The 21,636-nt window shown below is 56.3% G+C and overlaps 1 protein-coding gene across 3 annotated transcripts; it reads right to left on the reverse strand.

Moving 5' to 3' along the window:
- Nucleotides 1–390: 390 nt before the first annotated feature.
- Nucleotides 391–20,900, reverse strand: CC2D1A (coiled-coil and C2 domain containing 1A). 3 transcript variants are annotated; one of them, XM_066570354.1, is made up of 30 exons: nucleotides 20,851–20,900; nucleotides 20,546–20,620; nucleotides 20,251–20,389; nucleotides 20,002–20,105; nucleotides 19,716–19,778; nucleotides 18,372–18,500; nucleotides 16,682–16,990; nucleotides 16,310–16,355; nucleotides 15,680–15,711; nucleotides 15,592–15,649; nucleotides 15,393–15,514; nucleotides 14,378–14,450; nucleotides 13,801–13,940; nucleotides 13,637–13,724; nucleotides 12,546–12,718; nucleotides 10,907–11,029; nucleotides 9,863–9,921; nucleotides 8,809–8,925; nucleotides 7,883–7,956; nucleotides 7,715–7,773; nucleotides 6,915–6,966; nucleotides 6,668–6,764; nucleotides 3,936–4,026; nucleotides 2,940–3,074; nucleotides 2,439–2,491; nucleotides 2,232–2,295; nucleotides 2,021–2,135; nucleotides 1,850–1,926; nucleotides 1,114–1,161; nucleotides 391–1,025 (listed from the first exon to the last, which is right to left on the reverse strand). In XM_066570354.1, the coding sequence occupies exons 2-30, from the start codon at nucleotides 20,594–20,596 to the stop codon at nucleotides 1,005–1,007; spliced, it is 2,712 nt and encodes a 903-aa protein (XP_066426451.1). In that variant the 5' UTR covers nucleotides 20,597–20,620; nucleotides 20,851–20,900; the 3' UTR covers nucleotides 391–1,004. The 3 variants fall into 3 exon arrangements, with proteins under 3 accessions (XP_066426451.1, XP_066426448.1, XP_066426449.1); XM_066570351.1 differs by having other exon boundaries at nucleotides 15,592–15,711; XM_066570352.1 differs by lacking the exon at nucleotides 20,851–20,900 and adding an exon at nucleotides 20,774–20,815 and having other exon boundaries at nucleotides 15,592–15,711.
- Between the last annotated feature and the right edge of the window lie 736 nt (nucleotides 20,901–21,636).

Below are 21,636 nucleotides of genomic sequence, written 5' to 3' on the forward strand. Positions count from 1 at the left end.
CCGGACCGGCCGCTTCCGGCGCGCCGCACGCCGCCGTAACCCCGCCCAGACCGCGCTCCTATTGGCCGCTGATGTGCCGCCCGCGCATCTCATTGGCTGGATTATCTGTCAATCCTCAGCGCGCCCCGCCCCCACGCGGAGATACGGCCAATTAGAATCCCGCAGCCACAACGCGATTGGCTGCTGTCTACGCTCGTCTTTTCTGGCGGGGTTACCATGGAGACGAGGCAGCGCGGGGGCGGAGCCATGTGTGCGAAGCCACTGCCGTGATTGACAACTGGAGCGCGCATCGGGAATGACCAAAATTCGCGTTTTTCGTCTTAAAAACTTTATCTTAATTATAATTATAATTAATTATTATAATTGCTGAAAGCGCCCGGAACCCTACCCTCCCCTACAGGCACTTGGGGGGATCCGCTTTGGTGGGGGGGACATGGGGGGGGGGGGGGGAAAAAGTGCTTGGGGGGGACACGGACCCAGGTGGGGAGGGGTCGTTGTCACCCTAAAATTGGGGGGGGGGTCATTAACACCCTGAAATTGGGGAAGTCATTAACACCCTGAAATTGGGGAGGTCATTAACACCCTGAAATTGGGGAGGAGGTCATTATCACCCTGAAATTTGGGGAGGGGTCGGCATCACCCTGGAATTGGGGGGGGGGGGGGTCATAATCATAATCACCCTGAAATTGGGGAGGGGGTCGTTAACACCCTAAAATTGGGGAGGGGTCGGTATCACCCTAAAACTGGGGAGGGGGTCATAATCACCCTGAAACTGGGGGGGTGGTCACCCTAAAATTGGGGAGGGGTCACTGTCACCCCTGGGAGGGGGGGGGGGATGTAGCAGCTCTGATCTCTGTGATTGTCACAGTGGGCACGGGGGGGGTCCCCCCAGAGCTCCCCCAAATTGGGGAGGGGTCTCTGAACCCCCTAAAAACAAGGAGAGGTGGGGGGGGGGGGGGGTTGAACCCCCCCAAACCCCCCCCATGGAATTGGGGGGAGGGGTCTCATCCTCGGAGCTTTTGGAGCTGGAAGAGAAAAGAGCAGTGAGGAGGGGGTGGGGATTTTGGGGGGGTTTGGGGACCCCCAAATTTGGCCCCCCCCGGGGGTCCTCACCTCGCTCTCCACCAGGTTCCGTTTGTACAGAGCCTCCTTGGCCGCCTCCTGAGGGGGGGGGACAATGAGGGGGGACCCCCAAAACTGCCCCCCCGGGGGGGGAATTAAAGGGGGACCCCCAAAACTGCCCCCCAGGTCACTGTAGGAATTTGGGGGACAACAGGAATTGGGAAGATCTCAAGGTTTAGGGATGGGATCCAGGACTTTTTTTGGGGTGGGAATCACCAGAATTTGGGAATGTCCAGGATTTTCTGAGGGTGGTCCGGGATTTTTTGGGGTGGAAACGGCAGAATTTGGGGGTGGTCGAGGATTTTTGAGGCAGGAACGCCAGAATTTTTGGGGCGGGAACCCCAGGATTTGGGAAAATTTGGAACCACCAGGATTTTTGGGGCAAGAACACCAGAATTTGGGAGGTGCCAAGGTTTGGGGGTGGTCCAGGATTTTTGGGGTGGCATCATCAGAATTTGGGGATGTCCAAGATTTTTTGGGGTGGAAACACCCGAATTTGGGGGTGTCCAGGATTTTTTGGGGTGGGACCACCAGAATTTGGGAATGTCCAGGAGGGACCGGGGATGAGCCAGAATTTTTGGGGTGGGAACCCCAGGATTTGGGAACATTCACCACCCCCAGGATTTTTGGGGCGGGACCACCCGAACTTGGGCGTGTCCCGGCCGCTCCGGGGGGCGTTCCCCCGCCTCAAAAGGGGGGCGGGAATTGGGTCTGGGGTCTCACCCACCCTCTCCCCCTGCATCCCGAGGCGCCGCGCGGCTTCCGTGTAGAGCCTCAGGTGCCGCTCCAGGTGCTCGGCGTACTCTACGTAAACACCAAAAAAACCGGGATAAAACAGCGGGAAAACGGGGAAAAAAACTCGGATTTTGGGGATTTTTGGGGTTGAAACGCCTCTCACCCGAGCGGAACTGGGGGTCCCCGCCCTGCAGCCGAGCCCGCAGGCCCTGGATGCGCCGGAGCAGCTCCTGGTGCTGCTGCCGCAGCTCGGGGGGCACCGGGCGCATCGGAACCATCTGGGGAGGGGGGCGACAAAATTGGGGAGGGGTCGGGGTGGTGGGGGGGGATCCCCTGTGCGACCCCCACCCCAAAAAACGCCCCCCCCCCCTCACCTTCCGTTCCAGCCGCTCGCGGTCAAACTGCAGAAGGTTGAGGCTCGGGAGCGTCGGGAGGGACCTGGGAAAAGGGGTTTGGGATGCTTGGCAAAGCTCCGGGATACCGGGGGAAGGGGTGGCAGCCCCGGGCGGGGGTCGCACCCCCCCGGTAAGGGTGATTTCCACCGGGAATTCCCGGGAATTCTCCGTTCCCGGCGCTCTCACCGCTTGCTCCCGTCCCTCGGGGCGGCCGCGGGAGGTTTGGGGGCGGCGGAGAGCTGGGGGGGGGGAGATGGGGGTTAGGGCGGGGGGATCCCCGCGGGATGGTCCCGAGGGGTCCCGAGGGGTCCCGGTGGGTTCCCGGCCCATTCCATGGGGTCCCGGGGCGTTCCCGGCCGATCCCGCTGGGTCCCGGCAGTTCCCCGGTGGTTCCCGGTGGTTCCCCACTGATCCCGGTGGGTTCCCGGCCCATCCCACGGGGTCCCGATTGGTTCCCAGAGGGTTCCCGGTAGTTCCCAAGAGGTCCCAGTGGGTTCCCGGCCCATTCCATGGGGTCCTGGTGGGTTCCCGGTGGGTTCCCGGCCCATTCCATGGGTTCCCGGAGGGGTTCCCGGCCGATCCCGCTGTGCCCCGGTGGTTCCCCGGTGGTTCCCGGTGGTTCCCCGGTGGTTCCCCGGTGGTTCCCCGGTGGTTCCCGGTGGTTCCCGGTGCGCTGCCGGCACTCACGGTGGCCTCGGGCGCCGGTTCCAGCACCAGCCAGCGCTCGGAGCGCGGCTCCAGCTGCCGCTGAGCCCCGAGCGGCTCCCGGATCCGCACCCAGACCTCGAGCAGCGCCCCCGTGCGGCGGCGGCCCTCCAGCAGCTGCGGACACACGGACACGGTGGGACACACGGACACGGTGGGACCGGGACACACGGACACGGCGGGACACACGGACACACGGACACGGTGGGACACACGGACACGGTGGAGATGGGACACACGGACACACGGACACGGTGGGGATGGGGACACACAGACACGGTGGGACCGGGACACACGGACACGGCGGGACACACGGACACACGGACACGGTGGGACCGGGACACACGGACACGGCGGGACACACGGACACACGGACACGGTGGGACCGGGACACACGGACACGGTGGGGATGGGGGGAATGAGAGGATGAGGGGGTGGGAATGGTGGGAATGGGAAGGATGGGAACAGTGGGAATGGTGGGGAAAGGGGGAATGGTGGGACCGGGAATGGTGGGGAAGGGTGGGGATGGTGAAGGTGGGAATGCTGGATAATGCTGGGAATGATGGGGGTGGGAATGGGGGACCACCAGGATGGAGGAAGGGGCACATCTGGAACCCCATGGATGGAGGAAGGGGCACATCTGGACCCCCAGGATGGGGTAAGGGGCACATCTGGAACCACTAGGATGGGGTAAGGGGCACATCTGGAACCCCATGGATGGAGGAAGGGGCACATCTGGACCCCCAGGATGGGGTAAGGGGCACATCTGGAACCCCAGGATGGGGTAAGGGGCACATCTGGACCCCCAGGATGGGGTAAGGGGCACATCTGGAACCACCAGGATGGGGTAAGGGGCACATCTGGACCCCCAGGATGGGGTAAGGGGCACATCTGGCAGCACCAGGATGGAGGAAGGGGCACATCTGGACCCCCAGGATGGGGTAAGGGGCACATCTGGACCCCCAGAACTCCCCTCACCTCCAGCTGCTCCCGCAGCTCGCAGCTCCCCTCCAGCCCCTCGAGGCGCAGCAGAGCCGAGCCCAGCGCGCGCTCGGGCCGGAACAGCCCCCTGAGGGTGGGGTCAGGGCACTCAGCGCCGCAGAAATCACCCGAAAGGGCCCCAAAAAGGAACCCCCGGCCCCAAAAATGCCCCAAAGAGGAATCCCCGCCCCGAAAAGCCCAAGAGATGTCCCGAAAATCCCAATAGGTGTCCCAAATAACGCCCCGAAAATCCCAATAAATGCCCCAAAAATGCCCCAGGAAGGAATTCCCCAACCCAAAAATGCCCCAAAAAGAAATCCCCGCCCCCAAAAATCCCAATAAATGCCCCAAAAATCCCAATACATGCCCCGAAAATCCCAATACATGTCCCAATAAATGCCCCAAAAATCCGGATAAATGCCCCGAAAATCCCCATAAATGCCCCAAAAATCCCAATACATGTCCAAATAAACGCCCCGAAAATCCCAATAAATGCCCCAAAAATGCCCCAGCAAGGAATCCCCGACCTCAAAAATCCCAATAAATGCCCCGAAAATCCCAATACATGTCCCAAATAAACGCCCCGAAAATCCCAATAAATGCCCCAAAAATGCCCCGGGAAGGAATCCCCAACCCCAAAAACGCCCCGGGGAGGAATCCCCGACCTCAAAAATCCCAATAAATGCCCCCAGAAATGCCCCAGGAAGGAATCCCCGCCACAAAAATGCCCCAAAAATCCCAATAAATGCCCCAAAAATCCCAATAAATGCCCCAAAAATCCCAATAAATGGGAATTTTCCAGCTCGTGTGCTGTGGTTTTTTGCTGGTTCATGCGTTTTCTGTGTTACTTTCTCTGTTATTTTCTGTGTTATTTTCTCTATTTTTTGTCTTTTCCCTGCTATTTTTTGTCATTTCCCCTGCTATTTTTTGTTATTTCCCCTGCTATTTTCTGTGATATTTTCTGAATTTCCCACTGTATTTTCTCGGTTATTTCCCACGTTATTTGCTCTATTTCCCACTCCATTTCCCGTGCTATTTTCTGTTATTTTCTCTCTTATTTTATCTATTTCCCACTATATCTTCTGTTATTTCCCCCTGCATTTTCTGTGTTATTTTCCATGTTATTTTCTCTTGTTATTTTCTCTATTTCCCGCTCCATTTCCCGTGTTATTTTCTGTTATTTCCTGGGTTATTTCCCCCTGCATTTCCCATGTTATTTCCCGGGTTATTTTCTCTGTTATTTTCTCCATTTCCCGTGTTACTTCCCGTGCTATTTTCTGTTATTTCCCGTGTTATTTTCTCTATTATTTTCTCCATTTCCCGTGTTATTTTCTGTTATTTCCTGGGTTATTTCCCCCCTGCATTTTCCGTGTTATTTTCTCTGTTATTTTCTCCATTTTCCGTGTTATTTCCTGCGTTATTTTCTGGGTTATTTTCTCCATTTCCCGTGTTATTTCCCGTGTTATTTTCTGTTATTTCCCATGCTATTTTCTCTATTATTTTCTCCATTTCCCGGGTTATTTCCTGGGTTATTTTCTCCATTTCCCGGGTTATTTCCCGTGTTATTTTCTGTTATTTCCCGGGTTATTTCCCCCTGCATTTCCCGTGTTATTTCCTGCGTTATTTCCTGGGTTATTTTCTCCATTTCCCGTGTTATTTCCCGGGTTATTTTCTGTTATTTCCCGTGTTATTTTCTGTTATTTCCGTGTTATTTCCCGTGTCATTTCCCATGTTATTTTCTCTGTTATTTTCTGTTATTTCCCATGTTATTTCCTGTTATTTCCCGTGTTATTTTCTGTTATTTCCCATGTCATTTCCTGGGTTATTTTCTCCATTTCCCGTGTCATTTCCCGTGTTATTTCCCATGTCATTTCCCGTGTTATTTCCCGTGTTATTTCCTGTTATTTCCCGTGTCATTTCCCGTGTTATTTCCTGTTATTTCCCGTGTTATTTTCTCTGTTATTTCCTGTTATTTCCCGTGTCATTTTCTGTTATTTCCCGTGTTATTTTCTCTGTTATTTCCTGTTATTTCCCGTGTTATTTCCTGTGTTATTTCCCGTGTTATTTCCTGTTATTTCCCGTGTTATTTCCTGTGTTATTTCCCGTGTTATTTCCTGTTATTTCCCGTGTTATTTCCCGTGTCATTTCCCGTGTTATTTTCTGTTATTTCCCGTGTTATTTTCTCTGTTATTTCCTGTTATTTCCTGCGTCATTTTCTGTTATTTCCCGTGTTATTTTCTCTATTATTTTCTCCATTTCCCGGGTTATTTCCCGTGTCATTTCCTGGGTTATTTTCTCCATTTCCCGTGTCATTTCCCGTGTTATTTCCCGTGTTATTTCCTGTTATTTCCCGTGTTATTTTCTCTGTTATTTCCTGTTATTTCCCGCGTCATTTTCTGTTATTTTCCGTGTTATTTTCTCTATTATTTTCTCCATTTCCCGTGTTATTTCCCGTGTTATTTCCTGTTATTTCCCGTGTTATTTTCTCTATTATTTTCTCCCTTTCCCGGGTTATTTCCCATGTTATTTCCCGTGTCATTTCCCGTTATTCCCCACTATTCCCCCCGCTATTTCCCCCACTCCTCCCTTCATTTCCCCACCTCCCATCCCATCCTCCCCCTTCCCTCCCTTCTCCCCCTTTCACCCCCCCCCCGCCCTCCCCAATCCCTTTTTCACCATTTTCCCCCCGTTTCACCCCAAATTTCCCCTTCTCCCCGTTTGTTTTTTACCCTTTCTGCGCCACCTCCAGGCGGATCCCGCGGCTCAGGAGCCGCCGCAGCCCCCGGTGGCCGCGCAGGAGCCGCAGCCGGAACCGCGCCCGGAATTCTGGGGAGGGGGCGGAGGAAAAAACACAAAAAAAAAACCCCAAAAAAATCAGGGACCACCCCCTCCCCACCCCCCACCCCCCCAAGGGTCCGGGAGAGCCCCCAGAGCCCCCCAGAGCCGCGACCCCCGCCCCAAATCGCCGGCGCTTACCGGGACAATCGGTGCCCTTCACCACCGGGGTCTTGTCCCGCTGCGCCTCCTCCTGGGCGGGGGCAAAGGGAGAATTTGGGGAGGGGGCTTGGAGCATTTGGGGACGATTGGGGGGGTCCTAGGGACGTTTTGGAGTGGGGGGGGGGGGTCCCAGGGATAATTTGGGGGACACTGGGACAATTTGAAGGGGTAAGGGAGAATTTGGGGAGGGGGCTTGGAGGATTTGGGGATATTTTGGGGGGTCCCAGGGGACATTTGGGGGGGTTAGGGATAATTTGGGGGGCACGGGGAGGATTTGGGGAGGGGGCTTCGAGGATTTGGGAACAATTTGGGGAGTCCCAGGGCCATTTTGGGTGGGTTTAAGGTCAATTCTGGGGGGTTTAGGGACAATTTTGGGGGTCCCAGGGGACATTTTGGGGTTCCAGGGACAATTTTGGGGGTCCGAGGGCCATTTTGGGGTTCCCGGGTCCATTTTTGGGGTCCCAGGGGCCATTTTGGGGGGGGGTTTAGGGACAATTTTGGGGTCCCAGGGTCATTTTGGCGGGGGTCACAAGGAAAATTTTGGGGTCCCAGGGGGGATTTTGGGGCTCCCAGGGTCCATTTTGGGGGGGGAGGTTTAAGGTCAATTTTGGGGCCCCAGGAGGGATTCTGGGGTCCCAGGGTCCATTTGGGGAGGATTTTGGGGGTCCCAGGTCCATTTTGGGGGGGGATTTTGGGGGTCCCAGGCCCATTTTGGGGGGGAATTTGGGGGTCCCAGGTCCATTTTTCGGGGTCCCGGGTGGATTCTGGGGGTCCCTCACCTGGCTGGGGTGGGGGAACTCGAAGCGCACGAAGGTGTCCAGGTCACCTGGGGCCACACCTGGGGCGGGGACAGACGGAGGATGGACAGATGGACAGATGGACACACGGACACCCCCAGGTGAGCAGGGGGAGCCCCGCCCCCATTCCCAGCGTTCCCAGTCTCACACCTGGCGGCACTGGGAGGCCCCGCCCCCTCTCGATGCCCAGCTCCAGGTCGCTGCTGCTCAGCTCAGGGAACATCCTGCAGGTGAGGGGGGGAGGGGAGGCTGTGAGGCACCACAGGTGTGCCCACCCCCCCATACACCCCCCCCAGGTGTGCCCACCCCCCCATACACCCACCCCAGGTGTGCCCACCCCCCCCATACACCCCCCCAGGTGTGCCCACCCCCCCCATACACCCCCCCAGGTGTGCCCATCCTCATCCTCACCCAGGTGTGCCCATCCTCACCCAGGTGTGCCCATCCCCACCCAGGTGTGCCCATCCCCACCCAGGTGTGTCCATCCCCACCCAGGTGTGCCCATCCTCATCCAGGTGTGCCCATCCTCATCCTCACCCAGGTGTGCCCATCCCCGCCCAGGTGTGCCCATCCCCATCCTCACCCAGGTGTGCCCATCCTCATCCCGGTGTGCCCATCCTCACCCAGCTGTGCCATCCCCCACCCAGGTGCCCCCCCAGGTGTGTTTGCCCCCCCCAGGTGCCCCCAGGTGCCCCCCCAGGTGTGTTCCCACCCCCCCCAGGTGTGTTTGCCCCCCCCAGGTGTGTTCCCTCCCCCAGATGTGTTCCCTCCCCCAGGTGTGTTTGCCCCCCCCAGGTGTTTTTGCCCCCCAGGTGTTTTTGCCCCCCCAGGTGTGTCCCCCCCCTCACCTGACCATGTTGAACGTTCTCTGTTCCCTGTGGGGTTTAGGTGTTTTCCACCCCCCAGGTGCCCCCAGGTGTTTTTGCCCCCCCCCCAGGTGTGTTTACCCCCCCAGGTGTCCCCAGGTGCCCCTCCAGGTGTGTTCCCACCCCCCCCAGGTGTGTTTGCCCCCCCCAGGTGTTTTTTGCCCCCCCCCCAGGTGTTTTTGCCCCCCCAGGTGTGTCCCCCCCCCTCACCTGACCACGTTGAACGTTCTCTGTTCCCAGCGCGGTTTCGGGGGGGGCCCCCCCCGGCCGTGCTCCCTCCTCAGGGTCTCCATGTGGGAGCGGCACTCCAGGGCCAGGGCCTCGCACCTGGGCAGGTGAGACCCCCAGAATAAACACACCTGGGCAGGTGAGACCCCCAAAATAAACACACCTGGGCAGGTGAGACCCCCAAAATCCCCCCTAAATACACCTGGGCAGGTGAGACCCCCCAAAATAAACACACCTGGGCAGGTGAGACCCCCAGAATCCCCCCTAAACACACCTGGGCAGGTGAGACCCCCAGAATAAACACACCTGGGCAGGTGAGACCCCCAGAATCCCCCCTAAACACACCTGGGCAGGTGAGACCCCCAAAATCCCCCCTAAACACACCTGGGCAGGTGAGACCCCCCAAAATCCCCCCAAATCCACCTGGGCAGGTGAGACCCCCAGAATAAACACACCTGGGCAGGTGAGACCCCCAAAATAAACACACCTGGGCAGGTGAGACCCCCAAAATCCCCCCTAAACACACCTGGGCAGGTGAGACCCCCAGAATAAACACACCTGGGCAGGTGAGACCCCCAAAATCCCCCCTAAACACACCTGGGCAGGTGAGACCCCCAAAATCCCCCCTAAACACACCTGGGCAGGTGAGACCCCCCAAAATCCCCCCAAATCCACCTGGGCAGGTGAGACCCCCCAAAATAAACACACCTGGGCAGGTGAGACCCCCAAAATCCCCCCTAAACACACCTGGGCAGGTGAGACCCCCCAAAATAAACACACCTGGGCAGGTGAGACCCCCCAAAATAAACACACCTGGGCAGGTGAGACCCCACCTCAAATACACCTGGGCAGGTGAGACCCGCCCAAAATCCCCCCTAAACACACCTGGGCAGGTGAGACCCCCCAAAATCCCCCCTAAATCCACCTGGGCAGGTGAGACCCCCCCCAAATCCCCCCCCAAATCCACCTGGGCAGGTGAGACCCCTCCCCAAAATGCACCTGGGCAGGTGAGACCCCTCCCCATTTCCCCCCTCACCGCGTGGTCTCTGCGATGTTGCCCAGCTGCGCGAACTGCCGGGAGAAACTGAGGCACAGCTGGGGAGGAGGAGGAGGAGGAGGAGGAGGAGGAGGAGGAAGGCCCAGGGAAGAGGAGAAAGGAGATTTTGGGGATATGACCTCGTTTTTTGGGGTTTTTCCCCCTCAAATTTTGGGACAATTTTTGAGATATAACCCCCATTTTTTGGGGATATAACCCCCAATTTTTGATATAAAACCCCCATTTTTTGGGGATATTACCCCCAGTTTTTAGGGCTTCACCCTCAATTTTTAGGGTTTCACCCCAAAATTTTTAGGGTTTCACGCCCGGTTTTTTGGGATATTACCACCATTTTTACGCTTTCCCCCCATTTTTAGGGTTTTCTCCCCGTTTTTTGGGATTCCACCCCATTTCTTGGGCTTTTTCCCCACATTTTTTTCAGGATTTCACCCCCATTTTTTTTTTATATTATCCCCAATTTTTTTGTGCTTCTCCCCCCCCATTTTTGGGGGATTTCACCCCCATTTTTTATGCTCCCCCATCATCCCATTTTTTGGGATATTACCCCCAAATTTAGGGATAAAACCCCCTTTTTTTTTTACATCACCCCCGATTTTTAGGGTTTCCCCCCATTTTTGGGGACATCACTCCCGATTTTTTTATATGATCCCCATTTTTTGGGATATTTCCCCCATATTTTTGGGATATTTCCCCTATTTTTGGTTTTTTTTTTTTTTTCCCATTTTTTGGGATATTTCCCTTATTTTTTTGGAGGGGTTTTCCCCTATTTTTTGGGATATTTTCCCCATTTTTTTGGGATATTTCCCCCATTTTTTTGGGATATTTCCCCTATTTTTTGGAGGGGTTTTCCCCTATTTTTTGGGATATTTCCCCCATTTTTTTGGGATATTTCCCCCATTTTTGGGGTGTTTTTTTCCCATTTTTTGGGATATTTCCCCCATTTTTTGGGGTTTTTTTTTCCCCATTTTTTGGGATATCTCCCCCATTTTTCGGGGTTCCCCCCCCAGTTTTTGGGGTCCCCACCTGGTGCTGCCTGCGCAGGGCCCCCGCCAGCTGCAGGAAGGTTTTGGTGACCTCGGGGGGCATCGGGACCCCCCGGGCCGGGCCCAGCTCGAACTCGGCCCCGTCCAGGGGCACCTCGGGCACCTGCAAAGGGGGGAGTGGGAACTGGGGTTTGGGGTTTGGGGAGAAAAACCCCAAAACAGGACAGGATTTGGGGAGAAAAGCCCCAAAACAGGGCAGGATTTGGGGTTTGGGGTTTGGGGAGAAAAACCCCAAAACAGGACAGGATTTGGGGCTTGGGGAGAAAACCCCCAAAACAGGACAGGATTTGGGGTTTGGGATTGGGGGTTTGGGATTTGGGGTTTGGGGAGAAAACCCCCAAAACAGGACAGGATTTGGGGTTTGGGGAGAAAACCCCCAAATCAGGACAGGATTTGGGGTTTGGGATTTGGGGTTTGGGGAGAAAACCCCAAAACAGGACAGGATCTGGGGTTTGGGGTTTGGGGTTTGGGATTTGGGGTTTGGGGAGAAAACCCCAAAACAGGGCAGGATTTGGGATTTGGGGTTTGGGGTTTGGGATTTGGGGAGAAAAACCCCAAAACAGGACAGGATTTGGGGTTTGGGGTTTGGGGAGAAAAACCCCAAAACAGGACAGGATTTGGAGTTTGGGATTTGGGGAGAAAACCCCAAAACAGGGCAGGGTTTGGGGTTTGGGACTGGGGGTTTGGGATTTGGGGTTTGGGGAGAAAACCCCCAAAACAGGGCAGGATTTGGGGTTTGGGGTTTGGGGTTTGGGATTTGGGGAGAAAAACCCCAAAACAGGACAGGATTTGGGGTTTGGGGTTTGGGGAGAAAAACCCCAAAACAGGGCAGGATTTGGAGTTTGGGATTTGGGGAGAAAACCCCAAAACAGGGCAGGGTTTGGGGTTTGGGATTTGGGATTTGGGACGGGATTTGGGACGGGATTTAGGACAGGATTAAGGACAGGATTTAGGGCAGGATTTGGGACAGGACTTAGGATGGGATTTGGGATGGGATTTAGCACAGGATTTAGAACAGGATTTAGGACAGGATTTAGAACAGGATTTGGGACAGGATTTAGGGCAGAATTTGGGCTGGATCCTGGCCAGGATTTGGGATGGGATTTAGGACAGGATTTAGGCCAGGACTTAGGCCAGAGTTTAGGCCAGGGTTTAGAACAGGATTTGGGACAGGATTTGGGATGGGATTTGGGAGAGGATTAGGACAGGATTTAGGACAGGATTTAGGGCAGAATTTGAGCTGGATCCTGGCCAGGATTTGGGTGGGATTTAGGCCAGGATTTAGAACAGGATTTAGGACAGGATTTGGGACAGGATTTGGGACAGGATTTAGAACAGGATTTGAGCTGGATCCTGGCCAGGATTTGGGATGGGATTTAGGCCAGGACTTAGGCCAGGGTTTAGAACAGGATTTAGGATGGGATTTAGGACAGGATTTAGAACAGGATTTAGGACAGGATTTAGAACAGGATTTAGAACAGGATTTAGGACAGGATTTAGGACAGGACTTAGGCCAGGATTTGGGCAAGGATTTAGGCCAGGGTTTAGAACAGGGTTTAGGCCAGCATTTAGGCCAGGGTTTAGGCCAGGGTTCGATCCCGACCCCGCGCGCCCCTCACCTGAGCCAGGTCCACGGGCAGCCCCGCCCGGGCAGCCCCCAGCAGCCCCTGCACGGCCCGGGCGCGGCGCAGGAGCTCCTTGGCCCCGGGCAGGTCCTGGCCGCGCTTGGCACGGAGAGCGGCCTGGAGCAGCTGCCGGTGCCTGAGCTCCAGGAACTGCAGCTGCTGCTGGGCTGGGGGCAAAACGGGGGTCAGGGGGGCAAAATGGGGGTGAGGGGGGAAAAATGGGGGTGAGAGGGGGAAAAATGGTGGTGAGGGGGGAAAAATGGGGCTCAGGGGGCAAAACGGGGGTGAGAGGGGAAAAATGGGGGTGAGGGGGGAAAAACGGGGGTGAGGGGGGAAAAATGGGGGTGAGAGGGGCAAAATGGGGCTCAGGGAGGGGCAAAACGGGGGTGAGGGGGGAAAAATGGGGGTGAGGGGGGAAAAATGGAGGTGAGGGGGGCAAAATGGGGCTCAGGGAGGGGCAAAATGGGGCTCGGGGAAAATGGGGGTCAGGGGGCAAAACAGGGGTCAGGGGGGTAAAACGGGGCTCAGGGGGGTAAAACGGGGGTCAGGGAGGGGCAAAATGGGGCTCAGGGGGGAAAATGGGGGTGAGAGGGGCAAAATGGGGGTCAGGGGGGGTAAAATGGGGCTCAGGGAGGGGCAAAATGGGGCTCAGGGAGGGGCAAAATGGGGCTCAGGGGGGAAAATGGGGGTGAGAGGGGCAAAATGGGGGTGAGGGGGGCAAAATGGGGCTCAGGGAGGTAAAACGGGCATGAGGGGGGAAAAACAGGGGTGAGGGGGGTAAAACGGGGGTGAGGGGGGTAAAATGGGGCTCAGGGGGGGCAAAACGGGGGTCGGGGGGGTAAAACAGGGATCAGGGAGGCAAAACGGGGCTCAGGGAGGGGCAAAACGGGGGGCACAGGGGTCAGGGGGAGCCTCACCCCACTGGGAATGGGGCACAGGGGTCAGGGGGGAGCCTCACCCCATTGAGATCCCCTCACCCCACTGGGAATGGGGCGCACACGGGGGTCGGGGGGGCCCTGGGGAGGGGTCCCAGTGCCCGGGGGTGCCCTCAGCCCCCCCAGTCCCACCCCCAGCCCCTCCCGTACCTTTCCCAGCAGGTTTAGGAGCCCCCTGGGAGCCCCGGGGCTGTTGCTGTTGTTTGGGAGGGGGCGCAGGAGGAGCCTTGGGCTGCACCTGGGATGGGAGAGGGAGGGGATGATGTTGATCAAAATCCCTGGGGATGTTCCCCCTGCACCCCCAAAAATCCCACCTTGGGCTCCTTTTTATCCTCTTCCTCCTCCTCCTCCTCCTCCTCTTCCTCCTTGTGCTCCGTCAGCCTCAGGGCCGCCTCCAGCATCCCAGGAATGCTGGGCTCTGCTGGGCCCTCTGTGCCCTGGATTGGGGGGCAGCCTGGAAAAGGGGGGGGTCCCGGGGGCAATGAGACCCCTCCCACCCTCATTGTGTCCCCCCCCCAAGGTTGGGGACAGAGGGACAGGGGGACAGAGGGACAGAGGGACAGAGGGACAGGGGGACAGGGGGACAGAGGGACAGAGGGACAGGGGGACAGGGGGACAGGGGGACAGGGGGACAGGGGGACAGAGGGACAGGGGGACAGGGGGACAGGGGGACAGGGGGACAGAGGGACAGGGGGACAGGGGGACAGGGGGACAGAGGGACAGGGGGACAGAGGGACAGAGGGACAGGGGGATAGGGGGACAGGGGGACAGGGGGACAGAGGGACAGGGGGACAGGGGGACAGGGGGACAGAGGGACAGGGGGACAGGGGGACAGGGGGACAGGGGGATAGGGGGACAGAGGGACAGGGGGACAGGGGGACAGGGACGTACCCGGGGGCACCGGCAGCTCCGAGAGATCCACGGCTCTGCCCGCGCTCAGGGCACCCAGGGCGGCCTGGTATTGCTGGGGAGGGGGCACAGGGGGGTCAGGGGGCACCCAGGGGGCACCCAGGGGACACCCAGAGGGCACTGGGAGCACTGGGAACAGACTGGGAGAACTGGGAACAGACTGGGAGCACTGGGAATGGACTGGGAGAACTGAGGATACACTGGGGATGGACTGGGAGCACTGGGGGCCAGACTAGGAGCACCCACAGAGGGGGACTGGGATGAGGATACCCCTGGTATTGCTGGGGAGGGGGCATACGGGGGTCAGGGGGCACCCAGGGGGCACCCAGGGGGCACCCAGGGAGCACTGGGAGAACTGGGGATGGACTGGGAGCACTGTGGGGAGGGAGACTGGGACCAGATGCTGCTCTGGGACTGGGACCCAGGATGTGGGACTGGGATCCAGGATGTGGGACTGGGATCATTGATTTGGGACTGGGATTGTGATTTCTGGACTGGGATCTCAGCTCTGGGACTGGGATCAAGGATGTGGGACTGGGATCCAGGATCTGGGACTGGGATCCAGGATCTGGGACTGGGATCCAGGATGTGGGACTGGGATTGTTATTTTTTGGACTGGGATCATTGATTTGGGACTGGGATCATTGATTTGAGACTGGGATTGTGATTTTTGGACTGGGGTCCAGGATGTGGGACTGGGATCCAGGATGTGGGACTGGGATCCAGGATCTGGGACTGGGATCCAGGATGTGGGACTGGGATCCGGGATCTGGGACTGGGATTGTGATTTTTGGACTGGGATTGTGATTTTTGGACTGGGATCCAGGATCTGGGACTGGGATCCGGGATCTGGGACTGGGATCCGGGATCTGGGACTGGGATTGTGATTTTTGGACTGGGATTGTGATTTTTGGACTGGGATCCAGGATGTGGGACTGGGATCCAGGATGTGGGACTGATCCATCCCTCTCTGGTGGTGATCCCAGCCTCTGCCCACCTTGAGGATCCTCTCGTGCATCCGAGCCTTCCTGCCGTCCCCGCTGGCCCTGGCCTGGCCCAGGGCCGCCCGGTACCGCTCCATGCGCTGCTCCAGCGCCTCCCGCACGTCCCGGGGGGGCTCTGGGGGGCAAAACCACCAAAAATCCCAACCAATCCCCCCTTTTCCTGCCCCTCTGCCCCGCCAGGACGGGGCTGACCTGGGCTGGAGGCCGCTGGGTCCTTCCTTGGTGGGTCCTTCGCTGGTGGATCCTTCGCTGGTGGATCCTTCGCTGGTGGATCCTTCCTTGGTGGATCCTTGGATTCCTCAGCCTGTGGATCTGCAGGAAAAGAGCACCCAAATCCCACCAGAACCCCCAAAACTGAGGGTTTGAACCCCAAAATTGAAGGGCTTGAACCCCAAAACTGAAGGGTTTGAACCCCAGAACTGAAGGGTTTGAACCCCCAAAATTGAGGGTTTGAACCCCAAACTTGAGGGCTTGAGCCCCAAAATTGAAGGGTTTGAAGCCCAAAACCTGAAGGGCTTGAACCCCAAAACTAAAGGGTTTGAAGCCCAAAAATTGAAGGCTCAAACCCCAAACTTGAGGGGTTGAACCCCAAAATTGAAGGCTTTTAACCCCAAAACCGAAGGGTTTGAACCCCAGAACTGAAGGGTTTGAACCCCCAAAATTGAGGGTTTGAACCCCAAACTTGAGGGCTTGAACCCCAAAATTGAGAGTTCTAAACCCAGAACTGAAGGGTTTGAACCCCAAAACCGAAGGGTTGGAACCCCAAAACCGAAGGGTTTGAATCCCCAAAATTGAGGGTTTGAACCCCCAAAATTGAGGGCTTGAACCCCAAAAGTGAGGGTTTGAACCCCAAAATGAGATTTCCACCCTTTCCACCCTTTCCACCCTCAAATTAAGGCCGGGGTCTCACCGGGGTCAGCGCCCGTCCCCAGCGCCTCCAGCTGCGCCTGCAACCTCTGCAAAAGCACAGGAAAAACGGGGATTTTGGGGCAAATGAGGGGATTTTGGGGGGAAAATTTTGAGGCAAATGAGAGGATTTTTGGGGGGAAATTTTGAGGCAAATGAGAGGATTTTTGGAGAAATTCTGGGGAATTTTGGGGCAAATGAGGGGATTTTGGGGGGGAAATTCTGGGGAATTTTGGGGAAAATAAGGGGATTTTTTGGGGGGAAAAATCTGGGGAATTTTGAGGAAAATGAGGGGATTTTTTGGGAGGAAATTCTGGGGAATTCTGAGGAAACGGAGGGGATTTTTTGGGGGAAATTCTGGGGGTTCCGGGTGTACCTTGGCTGCCCTGAAGTGGCTCAGGGCTGTGGCGTTGTCCCCGCGGCGTTTGGCCAGCAGAGCTTCCCTCTGCAGCTCCTGGAGGCGCCGCCGGGGATCGGGGTCGGGGCTGGGCTCGGGTTTGGGGTCGGGGTCGGGTTTGGGATCGGGGCCGGGGTCCGGGGATGGACCCAGGGGGGGATTTGGGGCTGGGGGCTCAGGAGGCTGCTCAGGGGCCCCTCCAGGCTTGCCCAGAGCCACGGGAGGGGGAATGTCAGCGCGGCGGACGGGCCTCCCACTGCGGACAGAGTCCAGCATCTGCTCCAGGGTCTGCGGGAACAAACGGGGAACAAACGGGGAACAAACGGGGAAAGTTTGGGGAAACACGGGGAAAATGGGGGGAAATGGGGGCAGAATGGGGGAAAAATTGGGGAAAAATGGGGGCAGAATGGGGGAAAAATTGGGGAAAAATGGGGGGAAATGGGGGCAGAATGGGGGGAAAATTGGGGAAAAATAGGGGGAAATGGGGGCAGAATTAGGGGAAAATGGGGTGAAATGGGGAAGGTTGTGAAAAATGGGGCACAATTGGGGAAAATGGGGTGAAATGGGGGCAGAATGGGGGAAAAATGGGAAAAATGGGGGAAAATGGGGGCAGAATGGGGGAAAAATTGGGGTAAAATGGGGGGAAATGGGGAAGGTTGGGAAAAATGGGGCACAATTGGGGAAAATGGGGTGAAATGGGGGGAGAATTGGGAAAAATTGGGGGAAAATGGAGTGAAATGGGGGCAGAATGGGGGAAAAATTGGGGAAAAATGGAGTGAAATGGGGGCAGAATGGGGGAAAAATTGGGGAAAAATTGAGTGAAATGGGGGCATAATTAGGGGGAAATGGGGTGAAATGGGGTAAGAATTGGGGGAAAATGGGGTGAAATGGGGAGAGTTGTGAAAAATGGGGCACAATTGGGGAAAATGGGGTGAAATGGGGGCAGAATGGGGGAAAAATTGGGGAAAAATGGAGTGAAATGGGGGCAGAATGAGGGAAAAATTGGGGAAAAATTGAGTGAAATGGGGGCAGAATGAGGGAAAAATTGGGGGAGAATTGAGTGAAATGGGGGCAGAATTAGGGGGAAATGGGGTGAAATGGGGTAAGAATTGGGGGAAAATGGGGTGAAATGGGGAGAGTTGTGAAAAATGGGGCACAATTTGGGAAAATGGGGTGAAATGGGGTAAGGATTGGGGAAAATGGGGGCAGAATTGGGAAAAGGGGGGTGAAAGTGGGATAAGACTCAGGATTGGATGAAAATAAATGGATGGGAAAGAGCAAAATAAGTAGGTGGAATGGGATAATGATAATATGGAATAAATATTATAATAATAATAATAATAATAATAATAATAATAATAATAATAATAATAATAATAATAATAATAATAAGTAATAGTCATTTTAAAAAATGAATAATAATAATAATAATAATATGGAATACATTGAGGAATAATAATAAAGGAATAAGTGGAATGAAATGGGATTTCATTGTCGTGATCACGAAACTGGTTCAGAACTGGGAAAAGTGAGATAAAAGTGGGCTCAGGACTGGGAAAACTGGGATAAAACCGGTTCAGAACCGTGCCAAAGTGCCCGGTTTGGGGCAGACCCAGGGGATTTAGGGGCAGAGCGGGGTCAGGTGCCGGTTCCCGGGCTCCGGGCTCACCTTGAGGCCGCGCTGGAGGCGCCGCAGCCGCGCCCCGCCGCTCCCGCCGCTGTTGGCGAGGGCGGCCCGGTAAAGCTCCGCCCGCTCCGACAGCTCGGCCAGCAGCGCCCCCGCCGCGGGGCCGGGCTCCTGCGGGAACACCGGGAATGTACCGGGAATGTACCGGGAATGTACCGGGAATGTACCGGGAATACCGAGAAAACCGGTACCGGGAATGTACTGGGAATGTACTGGGAATGTACTGGGAATACCGAGAAAAACAGTACCGGGAATGTACTGGGAATATACTGGGAATATACCGGGAATACCGAGAAAACCGGTACCGGGAATGTACCGGGAATGTACCGGGAATGTACCGGGAATGTACCGGGAATACCGAGAAAACCGGTACCGGGAATGTACTGGGAATGTACTGGGAATGTACTGGGAATGTACTGGGAATATACTGGGAATACCGAGAAAAACAGTACCGGGAATGTACTGGGAATATACTGGGAATGTACCGGGAATGTACTGGGAATATACTGGGAATATACTGGGAATACCGAGAAAACCGGTACCGGGAATGTACCGGGAATGTACCGGGAATACCGAGAAAACCAGTACCGGGAATGTACTGGGAATGTACTGGGAATGTACTGGGAATATACTGGGAATATACTGGGAATACCGAGAAAAACAGTACCGGGAATGTACTGGGAATATACTGGGAATATACTGGGAATACCGAGAAAAACAGTACCGGGAATGTACCGGGAATGTACCGGGAATGTACCGGGAATACCGAGAAAACCGGTACCGGGAATGTACTGGGAATATACTGGGAATGTACTGGGAATGTACTGGGAATATACTGGGAATACCGAGAAAAACAGTACCGGGAATGTACTGGGAATATACTGGGAATATACTGGGAATACCGAGAAAAACAGTACTGGGAATGTACTGGGAATATACTGGGAATATACCAGGAATAGACTGGGAATATACTGGGAGCACCGAGAATACCGAGAAAAACAGTACCGGGAATGTACTGGGAATATACCGGGAATATACTGGGAATATACTGGGAATACCGAGAAAACCGGTACCGGGAATATATGGGGAATATACTGGGAATATACTGGGAATACCAGGAGTACTGGGAGCAGTGGGAATACTGGGAGTACCAGGAATACCGGGAGTACTGGGAGCACTGGGAGCCCCTCCAAGACCCACCCTGGGATGGGCACTGGGATCAGGACAGGAATCAGCACTGGGATGGGGACACTGGGATCAGGATTGGGACCAGCACTGGGATTGGGATCAGGATTGGGATCAGCCCCGGGATCATCCCGGCCCTACCTGCGGGGTCTCTGCATCCTCTGCGCTCCCGGGCCCCTCCTCCAGCACCTCCTGCAGCTCTGCCTGCTCAGGGATCCCAGGAATCAGCCTGGGATCCCGGGATCCCCAAATCCAGGGATCCCCAAATCCAGGGAATCCCCAAATCCAAGGAATCCCCAAAACCCAGGGATCCCCAAATCCAGGGAATCCCCAAATCCAGGGATCCCCAAATCCAGGGATCTCCAAATCCAGGGAATCCCCAAAACCCAGGGATCCCCAAATCCAGGCCCAGCACCTCCCCCCTCACCAGCAGCTCCTCCTCGTTCTCCAGATCTTCCTCCCCTTCCTCCTCCTCCTCCTCGGGGGGGTCCTGAAGGCAGAGCTGGGCCAGGGCCTCCACGGCTGCCACATCTGGGGGGGGGGACAAAAATCAATTTTGGGGAGTTTTACCCCAAATTTCGAGGGGAAGGGGAGGCGGATTTACCTCGCTGGGGGGTCAGGGAACAGGGGGGTCACAAACCCAATTTTGGGGGGGGATTTTAGAGGGGGGATTTACCTCGCTGGGAGGGTCGGGGTCGCTCCCCCTTCTCCGGGGCCTCCCTGCCCCGCAGCAGCTGCAGCAGCTCCGCCTCCAGCGCCGCCTCCCCGTCCCCACCGGGACCGCCCCCGGTACCGGGATCCACCAGCAGCCCCATCTGGGGAGGGGGCGACAGCGTGAGGGGACCCCCGGGACCCCCAGGAGGGGATTCGGGGATTCGGGGACCCCCCCCCCCAAAAGTGCTGAGGGGAAGGAGAGGAGGATGGGAGCCCCCTCAGCACCCAGATCAGGGGGTCCCGGGGGTCGCACGCACCTGCCTGGCCATGGCCGCCCCCCGGCCCGGGGCCCTCCTGGCTCGGCTCATGGCTCCGTGTCCCGCCGGGCCGAGCTGGGGATGGGGAACAGAGGAGAGCCGCGCTCTGATTTAAACCCCCAAAAATCCTCGGTGCCCCCCGCCCCTCACAAGGCCCCATCGCGGTTTTGCCGCCTCTCAGAGCGCCCCACAAGGCGCTGTCACCCCTCAGCTGTCTGCAGGCCTCACCCCCCGCTCCCGCTGCCGCGGTTTGTCCCGGTTTATCCCGGTTTTATCCCGGTTTGTCCCGGTTTATCCTCACTCACTTCCTGCTCCGCCGGTCGCTGTCAACACCCCACGCTTTACAGCACGGCCGTCGCAAAAAAGCCGCTGTCGTAAAAACCGCTCTGCTTTGCGGCGCCTGAGAACTACAACTCCCAGCGTGCCCCGCTGCCGGCGGGGAAAAGGCGGGAAAAACGTGAGGCGAGGCTGTGGGCGGAATGCCCCGAGGTGGAAAATGGGGGGGAAATTCCACGATTTTCACCTAAAGTTCAGAGGGTTTGGGGTTTTATGTTGCGGTTGTGCCTTTAGGGGAGCTGGGGGATATTTTATTATATTTATTTGGGCTGTGAGGGCGTTTAGGGCTGTGAGGGGAAAATGGCTGCCGGGGCCTGAGGAGAACTGGGGTGGTGTGAAATGGAGAGCTGAGGTAATTTGGGGTAATTTGGGTTGTTTGTCCTTCCTAGATAGCGCCAGGATGGGGAAACGCAGGAGCCGCCCAATCCCAGGTAAAAAGAAAAACACCCAAATATCCCAATTTGGGCCCAGAATGACCCAACTGGGGTCATTTCCCCCTTCTGGGAGACCCAGCTGGATCCAAACTGATTTCCTTTTTTCCTTTCCATCAAAAAAAATTTCCTTTTTCCCTCACACACAACAGGCGACAGGAAATTCCATGCTCCCAAAGCCAAGAGGATCCTTCAGGAAGCACCAGGAGCTGATTCCCATGGAGATCCTGCCAGGATGGATCCCGAGGTCCCAAGAGGGGAAAAAACTCCCCAAACTGGGGTTTTTAACGTGATTTTTCAGGAAGGGAGAGACGAGGAAATTGG

Source organism: Molothrus aeneus, unplaced genomic scaffold (assembly GCF_037042795.1).
Source record: "Molothrus aeneus isolate 106 unplaced genomic scaffold, BPBGC_Maene_1.0 scaffold_30, whole genome shotgun sequence".
In the NCBI taxonomy this organism is placed as follows: domain Eukaryota; kingdom Metazoa; phylum Chordata; class Aves; order Passeriformes; family Icteridae; genus Molothrus; species Molothrus aeneus.

Coding starts and splice junctions, on each gene's coding strand:
- CC2D1A (XM_066570351.1), bottom strand. CDS start 20,596: ATGAGCCGAGCCAGGAGGGCCCCGGGCCGGGGGGCGGCCATGGCCAGG. Junction 13,941..14,377: donor GGAGCTGCCGGTGCCCCCGG/GTACGTCCCTGT, acceptor CCCCTTTTCCAG/GCTGCCCCCCAATCCAGGGC. Junction 12,719..13,636: donor TCCTAAACCTGCTGGGAAAG/GTACGGGAGGGG, acceptor TTTTGCCCCCAG/CCCAGCAGCAGCTGCAGTTC.